The sequence below is a fragment of the Chiloscyllium plagiosum genome, chromosome 30 (genome assembly GCF_004010195.1).
Source record: "Chiloscyllium plagiosum isolate BGI_BamShark_2017 chromosome 30, ASM401019v2, whole genome shotgun sequence".
In the NCBI taxonomy this organism is placed as follows: domain Eukaryota; kingdom Metazoa; phylum Chordata; class Chondrichthyes; order Orectolobiformes; family Hemiscylliidae; genus Chiloscyllium; species Chiloscyllium plagiosum.
Window position 1 is genome coordinate 42,610,482 of NC_057739.1, and position 11,474 is coordinate 42,621,955.

Consider the following 11,474-nt stretch of genomic DNA (forward strand, 5'->3'; position numbering starts at 1 on the left):
TGCTACTTTCTCCCCACCCCCACCCTCCTCTAGCTTATCTCTCCACGCTTCAGGCTTACTGCCTTTATTCCTGATGAAGGGCTTTTGCCCGAAACATCGATTTCGCTGCTCCTCGGATGCTGCCTGAACTGCTGTGCTCTTCCAGTACCACTAATCCAGAATCTGGTTTCCAGTATCTGCAGTCATTGTTTTTACCTCTTTTTCTATTCATGTACCTGTCCAAATGTCTTTAAAATGTTGTAACAACACCTAACCCCTACCACTTCCTCTGGCAGCTCATTCCACATATACACCACCCACTGCATGAAAAGGTTGTCCCTCAGGTCCCTATCAAATCTTGCTCTATTCACCTTAAGAATAAGCCCTGCAGGCTTATTTCCCTTAAATGCCCATTCAAACCCCAACAAAATCACTTCTAGTTCCATTCAGAAGGGCAGAGAGGTCTTTACCTGACAGTTGTCTACCACCACCTTGGGTTCCAGCTGCCCTCCGGCTTCCAGCATCAACCCGTTCCAGGACTTGAACTTGACAGCTTGTTTGAAGGGTTTTTTTGAGCTCCCATCTGTCCAGACTGGCACATTGAGACAGTGGATGGTGATGTGTTGGATTGCCTCCGAGCTGAGCAAATGTAAGAAGTTCATCTGGACCCGTCCGACTGAAAACTCCAACTGAAAGCAAAGAGTCAGGAGAAAGCCGTCACACTTAGAGTAGGAACTGCATGAGTTCAAATCCCGCCACGGTAGATGGTGCAATTTGAATTCAATAAAGAATTTGGAGTTAAAGGTCTAATGATGACCATGAAACCATTGTTAATTGTTGGTAAAACCCATCTTGTTCATTAATGTCTTTTAGGGAAGGAATTCTACTGTCCTTACCTGGTCTGGGTCTACATGGAACTCCAGCCCCACAGCAATGTGGTTGACTTTAGCTTCCCTCTGGGAAATTCGAGATTGGCAATAAATGTTGGCCTAGCCAATGATGCCAAATCCCATGACTGAATAAGGAAACCAAGCAACAGAAAGTCTTGTCCACAAACTAATAACTCCCCTCCCTTCCTGAGGAGATGACAGCCTGGTGATGTGATTGCTGGGCTAGTAATCTACTGTCCCAGGTAGTGTTCTGGAGTCCTGGGTTCAAATCTCACCAATGGTAGACAGTGGAGCCAACCAGATCAATCTCAATGGATATCCGGATTTAAGACTTTAATGAACACCATGAAACCATTCCTGATTGTTGGAAAAATCCACCTGGTTCATTACTGTCCTTCAGAGAAGGAATTCTGCCATCCTGACTCAGTCTGGCCTACATGTGACTCCTGACCCACATAAATGTAGTTAACTCATATCTGCCCTCTGAGCAATAAATCCTGGCTCGGCCAGTGACACCCACATCATGTAAATGAATTTAAAACATTTCCTCTCAAAGCCAGTCCACCATCTACAAGTCAGGAGTGTGCTGGAATACTGCCCACCTGCCTGGATGGGTGCAGCTCCAACAACACTCAAGAAGCTAGACACCATCTTAGGCAAAGCAGCCACTTGATTTGGCACCACATCCCCAAACATCCACTCCCTCCCCCACCGACACTCAGTAGCAGAAGTGTGTATTATCTACAAGGTGTGCTGCAGAAATTCATCAAAGATCCTCAGACAGCTCCTTCCAAACCTATGCCCACTTCCATCTAGAAGGACAAGGGCAGCAGATACATGGGAACACCACCCCTTGCAGTTCACCAAGCCACTCACCGTCCTGAATTGGAAATATATCTTTCTCCCTTCACTGTCACTGGGTCAAAATCCTGGAATTCCCCCCCTAAGGACATTGTGGGTCAACCCACAGAACACGGACTGCAGTGATTCAAGAAGGCAGCTCACCCGCACCTTCTCAAGGGGCAACTAGGAACGGGCAATAAATACTGGGCCCAGCCAGCGATGCCCATGTCCGATGAATAAATAACAAAAACACTGAACATCTGAAAGAAAAACATTAAAAATATCTTCCCCTCTGTTTTATTTCCCCTTTTTTGAATATCTTAGTGGTCATCCCGTTTCATTGTCGGGAGTACAGCTGGCCATCCTTTTACCCCTCCTTTGGTTTCATCCCCTATTTCAAATGTTTATGGCATAGTCAGAGCCCATTCGGCCCGTCTCTCTGCGGCTGAGATCCGAGCCATCCAGTTCCATCTCATTGTTGTTAGCTCTGGCTCTCAAGGAGCCAATAACCTTGAAGATGAGCCACAGGGTCCTGCCTTGAGTTTCCACTTGTCACCCGGTAGTATTCCCCGCCACTCTGTTCCAACAACCACCTTCTCATTCAATCTCCTGTGACTCCTGTCCTAACACAGAAGTTCCCTTTAGTTACTTTTCCACCCGGTCTCTTTAAAATCCCATTAGATAGAGATATAGTAGTAGGCCATTCAGCCCTTCGAGCCTGCTCCATCATTTAATATGACCTTGGCTGATTACCCAGCATATCTCAGATCTGATCCAAGAATGTCACGTTGCAATATTAATGCTGGGCTTTCTCTGAAGATTTTGCCTGTCTATTCCCTTCAAATTCTCTTTGTCTGCCATTTAACAAGGTTTTCAGCAAAACAGAACTGATTCTTGTGACAGGAACAATTCTGCATCATGCATTCTACGCTTGGACCGTACAGAGACAGAAGTCACATGTTATAGTCCAACAGGTTTATTTGAAACCGCCCCGCCGAAGCGCAACCCACCCATATCCCTACATTTACTCCTTACCTAACACTACGGGCAATTTAGCATGGCCAATTCACCTGACCTGCACATCTTTGGACTGTGGGAGGAAACCGGAGCACCCAGAGGAAACCCACGCAGACACAGGGAGAACGTGCAAACTCCACACAGTCAGTCGCCTGAGGCGGGAATTGAACCCGGGTCTCTGGCGCTGTGAGGCAGCAGTGCTAACCACTGTGCCACCGTGCCATTCTGATTTCAAATAAACCTGTTGAACTATAACCTGGTGTTGTGCGAGTTCCCACAGTGCTGATAGGGGCAGAGTTTTTGGGTTTTGATTCAGCAACAGTGGGTATGGTGATATATTTCCAAGTCAGGATAGTGAGTAATTTAAGGAACAAACTAGAATGGTGGGATTTGAACCCACATCCCAAAAACATTAAACCAGGTCTCTAGACTTTGGACCCAGTGACATTACCAGTACACTACCTTACATGACTAGTAATGCCTAAACTTAAACCTGAAAAGTGATCTCAAATCCTACCTTTGAGATTACATTTTGATTAATTAAATAATCTGGAATAAAAAAAGTTACAAATATATATTGGTGCTGAGTAAATTACTGTCTTGTCACATTTGTTTGTCAGGATCACAAATGTCCTTTCGGGAAGGCAACTTGTTTTTACCGGATCTGACCTACATGTGACTCCAAACCCACAGCAGTGTGGTTGTTTTCAATGACCTCGGAAACAGCCATGCAAGACACTCAGTTGTGGTCTAAGATGGTAACTGGTTGCAATATATTGCAACAAATACTGAAAGGATTGCTTCAACTGTCCAGAACTGTTGTTGACCCAGTAGGGTAGGTCTCTAAAGGATACACAGACCCACAGTTACGCAAAGTGTTTGCTGCTGTAACCAAGGTTACAACTGGGTTGTAGTACTGATGCACAGTGTTTGATCTGTAACTACAGAGGAAATCCATACAGTATTAAGGTTAAAGTTACATTTATCATACTTTAAAACAGCATAATTAAACCTAGGAATTGGCTATTTGACCCATCTGAGTTGTGCTAGCTCGTGGAAAGAATATTTCTTGGAAAGAGAGTGGTGTGTGTATGGAATGAACTGCCAGAGGAAGTTGTGGAGCCTGGTACGATTACAACATTTAAAAAGCATCTGGATGGTTGTATGAATAGGAAGGGTTTGGAGGGATATGGGCCAAGTGCTGGTAAAGGGGACTAGATTAGTTTGTGATATCTGGTCGGCATGGACAAGTTGGGCCAAAGGGTCTACTTCCGTGCTGTACATCTCTCAGACTCATGTGATATACAGAGGTTTAGCATCCCAGAGCTAAACCTAGAGCAGCAGAAGGCATGGCCGTTTGTAGGAGAGGGCAGAATTGGAATGCTCTGGAGATCAGGTTTGGAGGGTTATAGGGCTGGAGGAGATGAAGGGTGAAGCGATGATGGAATCTGAAAACAAGGCTAACTTTACAGTCAAGGAGTTACCCAATCTGGAGCAAGTGTAGGTCAGTGACACTGAGAGTGGGCATGGGTGGGGGTGGGGTAGGGGGAATGGGAGTTGCTCTGAGTCAGGGTAGGAATAGAATGTGGGAAAGTAGCCAGGAGTGGGTTAAACTGGTTGAATATGGCGGTGGTGTGGTATTAGACAAGGGAATCCGCAGTCAGGGCAGGGGGCTGGATGACAGGCAGACTCTGGTGATGTTATGGAGTTGGAAATGGAAAGTTTTAGGCTTAGTGTGAACATTAGGTTGGAGGCAGCATTAAGCAGAGGAATGGAATTCGGAGCTTGAGGCAGAGACTGAAGATGAAATCTTCCCAATATTGGTTGGGGGAAATATAGAAACTCAGAGCAGAAGCAGGCCATTCCGCACTGCCAGTCTGCCCCGGCATTCAGTATGATCATGGCTGATCTTCCCCTCATACAGGACTGGGTGTTGGACAAGTAGTGAAGGCAATTTCTGAAGAATGATAGGCTCAACAGAGATGGATGGGAGGGAGAGCTGGATGCTGAGCGTGTATACATGAAAACAGATGGTGTGTCTTTGGATAATGATGTCTTTGGATGGGAGACAGGAGGTAGCCAGGGATAAATCCTTGAAGGATACCAGAGGCAGAAGGAAAAGATACAGTCACCATGGTCTTACTGGACCCTAGGGCTGCTCTCTCATTAGAGAGACACGACAGGTGATGGTTTAACCCAAGAGTTACTGCACCTCAGGTGAGGGAGATGTTGAGGAGGAGGAACCTTCATGGTAACCTCAGCTGACGTGGGAATTGAACCTATGCTGTTGGCATCACTCTGCATCGCAAACCAGCCGTCCAACCAGGAAAAGGAATGGGAGACATTGCAGTGATTCTCTGGTTGAGGGTGGGTCAGGAGTGGCCTAGTGGTAATTTCATTGGACCATAAACCCAGTTAATGTTCTAGGGTTGTGTATTCAAATCTCACTATGATGACATTAGAACTCAAGAGACACCAGGCCCACAGCAAGGGGATTGACTTTTAACAGCCCTCTGTGCAATGACACTCACCTGTGAACACGTAATTTAAAAAATAGCATATGCCCTAAAGCCTTCAGAGCTATACAATAAAACCAGGGCTAATGTGACAGCTCTAACGTTCGTTGTGCATAACTGAGTAGCACAGGGTGAGTTTGGATTTAATGTGTTAGTTACAGCATTTATTTGTCAGAATTTACATAGTTACAGGTTGAGTCCTGGTTTAAATTGTTGTAGTTATGCCACTCCTAACTATATAAAGTAATACATTTGTTTCAAGATTCTACAGAACTATTTGCCAACAGGGACAAGGTTAAAGCATCGTCACAATATTTATTGGGTAACTATATGCAGTTGTTGTTTATTCAACAACATGAAAAGGGTTATTCAAACTTTTACTGTTCAGAATGCAGAAACAAAAGGCTTCTGTTTCAGTCCTCTGAATAATTTCCGTAACTTATACCCCAGCTTTACTCTCCCACCAAGGGGGCTCTCCTTTGATACCCTTCCCCCTTCCCAGAATCTACTCGCCTCAGACTTAAAAATCCCAGTCGCTCTCCATCACCCCTCACTCTCTTTTCAGACGAGATGTTAGACGGGCCAAGAGTGGATGTGAGAGATCCCAAGACCACTATTTTGCAGAAGAACAGGGGTGTCTTTCTTGATGTTTGAACAATATCAGTCCCTCAATAAATGACACAAAAGCAGGTTCCCCGGGCATTGTCACGTTGCTGTTTGTGGGAGCTTGCTGTGAATAAACTTGCTGCCATGGTGATGGGCGTATAACTGATTTCATTGGATGCGAAGTGCTTTAAGACCTCTGGTTGTGCTGAAAGGTGCTACACAAATGCAGCCTTTCTTTCTGGGGTCACTCTATGCAGGTTTCCACTGGCTTCCAAGAGCTTGCTGATTTTAGCCTGGCTCCACTTTGAAAATTATTCCCCTTGCTTTCCAGACTCACTAATCCAAGGCAATGGTTTCCCTCCACTCTGCCCCTTAGCCATTTGAAATCAGGTCACATTCTCAATAATTTAAACTCACAGAAATGAAAATACAATTAGTGTACCTCAACCTCACAACTTAAGCCAAGAGCAGCTTGTGGCACAGTTGGTGATACCTCTGCCTCTGATCCAGACACTCAGCAGCCAAGACCACTTTAGCACCAAGGTGAACGGGTCAATTATCACTCTACACCCTCCCAGTACATAGGCCAACAGCAGCCAGTAAGGTCCAGAGAGTTCTCAGGCTGACCATGTGGTATTAAGAAAATCGGAGTCTCTCCCATCACTACCCACAACTGCATTCTCCAACATGCATGGATCATGGATGTAACCATAGCAACTTGATCTCTGCAAGGGGCTAGTCACTTGGAAAGTGTTTTATAAGGCATCACATGTTAGGCCACTTAATAAGAGCCCATAATGTTAGGGGTCGCACATTAGCATGAATAGAGGATTGGCTAACTAGTGGAAGCCATGATGTGGTGGTGCCGGGACTGGATAGGGTGGACAAGGTCAAAAGTCACACGATACCAGGTTATAGTCTAACAGGTTTATTTAAAATCACAAGCTTTCAGAGCGACACTCTTTCATCTGACACTGAGATAGCCCCTGCATGTCACCTGATGAAGGGGGAGCGCTCCAAAAGCCTGTGATTTCAAATAAACCTGTTAGACTATAACCTGGTATCGTGTGACTTTTGACCTTGTCCACCCCATCCAGTCCCGGCACCACCACATCATGGCTTCCACTAGTTAGCCAATCCTCTATTCATGCTAATGTGCGACCCCTAACATTATGGGCTCTTATTAAGTGGACTATTACCTGGTGTTGTGTTACTTCTGATTTTTAACTCATGGAAGGCAGAGTATTTGGATAAGGGGGGCATTTTCAGGATGGCAACCTGTAATTAGTGGAGTGCCCCAGGGATCAGTGCTGGGGTCACAGTTATTGACAATATATATTAATGAAGGGCTTATGCCCAAAACATCGACTCTCCTGCCCCTCGGATGCTGCCTGGCCTGCTGTGCTTTTCCAGCACCATACTTTTCAACTCTGACTCTCCAGCATCTGCACTTCTCACTTTCCCCTAACATATATTAATGATGTGTATGAGGAAAGTGAACATCCTACAGCCAAGTTTGTAGATGACACAAAAATAAGTGGGAAGGAGAAAAACAGAAATTGCCAGTGAGTTAACATTTCAAGTCTTGTGACTCTTCATCAGAACTCTGCTCTCTTCCCTCAGATACTGCCACACCTGCAGAGTTTCCCCACAAAGTTTTGTTTTTGTTTCAGATCTCCAGCATCTGCAGTTTTTAGTTTTGTTTTAGTGAATCTGTGGAATTCTTTACGACAAAGGACTGTCTAGGCTGGGTCATTAAGTATGTTCAAGGCTGGGCTAGGCAGGTTTTTAATCAGAAAGGGAATCAAGAGTTTTGGGGAAAAGGCGGAAAAGTGGAGTTGAGGATTATCAGATCAGTCAAGATCTTATTGAATGGCAATGTAGACTTGATAGGCTGCATGTCCACTTAAGCTGCTATCGTACAGATGACCAGTGTGCATAAAGCTTCAAGATGACTACTGACCAGGGGCTTCTACATTCAGGCTGGAGTATCACAGACGCAGTGGATCGGATTGATAACTGAGTCTGCACCTTTTAATAGGAGTTTCAACCATCTGGGTGCAAGTGAGAGTCTGTAATATAAACTGAAAGAACTGCGGATGCTGGAAATCAGAAACAAAAACAGAAATTGGTGAGAAAGCTCAGCAAGTCTGGCAGCAGCTGCAGAGAGATATCAGAGTTAAAGTTTCGGGTCCGGTGACCCTTAGAACAGATGGTAGTTCGGAAGAAATTTTTTTTTGATGCAGAAGATAGGGTGGCAGAGGGAGGGGGTAAGGAGTATTCGATAGGTGTGGATAGAGCCTGGAGGGAAAGATTATTATTATCCACTCCTTCATTTGTCCACTTAGCTGCACTTTAGATAGCAAAAACAGAAATGGCTGGAATAGCTCAACAGATCTGGCAGCATCTGTGGAGAGAGAAGGCAGAGTTAACGTTTCGGATCTAGTGACCCTTCCTCAGAACTGATGGTAGCTGGGAAAAGGTTGTTTTTCATACAGAAGATAGGGTGCGGTACTAAGGAGCAGACATTAGGTGAGGATAGAGCCCAAAGAGAGTGGAGAATTGGACAGACAAAGGAGCAGGCAACAATGTCCTTCTCTCTCTCCGGGCTCTATCCACACTTATTGTTTACTCCTTACCCCCTCCACCCCACGTTCGGCATTTAAGGTTTTTAGGTTAAAATCGTTAAAACCAACAATTTGAGGGGAGTACTGTATTTTAGAGAAATTTGACAACAATGCAGTACTGCTTGATGGTGCTGCTTTTTGGTCTCAGCACTGCCACCTGGAGTTCCTGACCAGTACTGCCACTTCAAACAGCAACCTTCAGATTCCAAAACACATTCATGGTTTCACATTCTGAAACTGTGAAAATACAAAACGCCACGGACTCTGTTGGTAGTATCGAACAATGAGTCACTGGCCTTGCTGAAAACGTTGCTGAACACGTTGTAAAGCCTTGTCCTCTCATGTTCATCAGGACCAGTGCAAGAATACCCAATTCCAGACCGCCCCACAATTCAAGGATGTTTACTGATTAAGAGTCGATGTTTTGGCTTATGTCCGAATCATCGACTCTCCTGCCCCTCAGATGCTGCCTGACCTGCTGTATTTTTCCAGCGCCACACTTTTTGACTCTGATCTCCAGCATCTGCAGTCCTTACTTTCTCCTGATTGAAAGAGGACCCTTTTCTTTGCCTTTCTGCAATGTTTTGAAATGTTGGTATTCTTGCTTTTTGTCCGGACGAGTGGAAGGGAAGGATTTCCAGCACCATTGCAGTTTGAGATCTTAGAACCCTAATCCTAAAGCTGTACAAGTTCTGTCTCTTCCAGGACTTAGAGCTGTAAAGAGTAACGGTTAATAAAATATATGGAACACTCTTAGGGAGGCCACTCTGCCCCTCCATTCCATTCAATCATTCAATGAGATCATTGTTGATATGACTTAATTTCAAATGGAATCTCATATCCTATAATACCTCTGTGATACCACATATCCTATAATACCTCATTTCCTGTAATACCTTATTTCCTGTAATACCTCTGCCCAACACTATCTATCAGTCTCAGATTCAACATCAATGGCCATCTGGGTAAGAGAGTTCCAGATTTCTATCACCCTCTGTGTGATGCAATAGTTCTTTATTTCATTCCTGAAAGAGTTGGCTCTAAATATTTGCCTCTTGCAGCTAGTATGAGGCTCTAACCAGTGGAAATCATTTCTCTCTGTCACCCTATTTACATCTCCCATATTTTGAAAATTTCAATCAAATCACCTTTTAACTTTCTCGGGAATATGGAGCTAGCATTGGGTTGTGGAGGTGCAGTGAGTAGTGTCCCTACTTCTGGACTAGAAGCCCTGGGTTTAGGGTCCCACCTGCTCCAGAGGGGTTTCATAACATTTTGGAGCAGCTTGATTAGAAAATATTGACAATGCTAGTTTTGTGGAATCTATCCTAACCCCTGGAATTTGGGTACTATTCTGGTGAATCTACACTGCTTTCTCTCCAAGTCTAATACTTTTTCCTGAAGATGCAGTGCCTGGATCTGCTCAGAATGACTCAGTAGGCCAGGGCAGTCTCTGTGAAGAGAGAAACTGAGGTAATGCTTCAGGTCAATTCGCTCCAATGGAAGGGCACGGACCTGAACTGTTTATTCTGTCGCCTTCTGCCATGTGGGACTGAAGGGTCTGTTTCCATTCTGTACATCTCTATGACTGTATGTGTGTGCTTTCATCTGCACTGCTTTTCCAGGTTTTGCTTCCAATCTCCAGCATTGCACTTTGGCAATGACCCTCCTGCACCTGGACACACAAACTCATCAACTGAGCTTCCGTCAAAACTAAGGTTCGAAATCATGGAATGAGTGGATTGTCTTGGGAGGAAAGGCAGGACAATCTAGAACCATATCCTCTGGCGTTTAGAACATTCAGAGATGATAAGGAAACATAGGAGGAGTAGTCTATTCAGCCCCTCGTGACTACTCCATCTCATTGAGCTCAGTACTCTAATCCAGCCCTCCCCCACTTTATATCCCCTGATCTCTTCAGCCACAAGAGCTGTATGTACGCCCTTCTTGACAAAACACAACTATTTAGCCTCTCCGCTTCCTGTGGTAGAGATTTTCAAAGGCTCCCTACTCTCTGGGTGAACACATTTCTCCTCATCTCAGTCCTGAAATGTTTACTTCATATGCTTCCAACTGTAACCCTTGGATTGTACCTCCCCCCACCATGAGGAACATTCTTCCTGCTTCTAACCTGCTTGATTTTTTTTCTAGGTTTCTATGAGATTCCTTAATCGAAACATATAAGATCCTGAGGAAATCTGACCAGGTGGATGTGGAGATGATGTTTCCCCTTGTGGCAGAATCTAGAACGAGAGGGTCAGAGTTTAAAATTAAGGGGTTGCCCATTTAAAACAGAGATGAAAAAAAATTCTTTCAGAGGGTTGTGAATGTTTGGAATTTCCTTCCTCAAAAGGCCATGGATGCAGAGTCTTTAAATATTTATAATGCAGAGGTAGACAGATTCTGAGAAAGGGTCACTTGACCCTGATTCGTTAACTCTGACTTCTCTCCACAGATGCTGTCAGACCTGCCGAGCTTTTCCAGCAAATTCTGTTTTTGTTTCTGATTTACAGCATCTGCAGTCCTTTCGGTTTTTGTGTAGATAGATTCCTGATGACCAAGGGGGATGGAAAATTATTGGGGGATGTGCAGGAATGTAGATTATGAGGTTAAAATCAGATCTTATTGAATGGGAAAGCAGGCTGCAAGGGCCGAGTGGCCTCCTCTGTTCCTTGTTTTGTGCATATCTGTCCTTTCGTCTTTCTGCATCTGGATAATTGACTCTATCCAGGAAAAGGTGTAGATTTAATCTGTTACCAGCTCCCACCAGCTTCTCTTAGCCAGGCATTCAGAGTAAACAGACAGGCAGGAGGCTGGAAGAACACAGCAAGCTAGGCAGCATCAGGAGGTGGAGAAGTCAACGTTTCAGGTGTAACCCTTCTTTAGGGCAAGGGGAGGAGCTGCAGATAAAGGGGGTGGCGGGAGCGAGGGTGGTGAAGTGGGGATAGGTGAAGACAGGTAGAGGTCTGGATGGTCGATGGGAAGGATGAGTCCAG

The 11,474-nt window shown here is 44.9% G+C and overlaps 1 protein-coding gene across 1 annotated transcript in view; it reads right to left on the reverse strand.

The window, feature by feature from the left end:
* LOC122564965 (collagen alpha-1(XXVII) chain B-like) overlaps window positions 1–11,474 on the reverse strand; it is a 19,795-nt gene that overhangs the window by 3,715 nt on the left and 4,606 nt on the right. Inside the window, exon 6 of the mRNA XM_043720525.1 lies at window positions 450–668. Within this exon, the coding sequence (XP_043576460.1) occupies window positions 450–668 (219 nt within the window). The remainder of the gene's footprint in view (window positions 1–449; window positions 669–11,474) is intronic.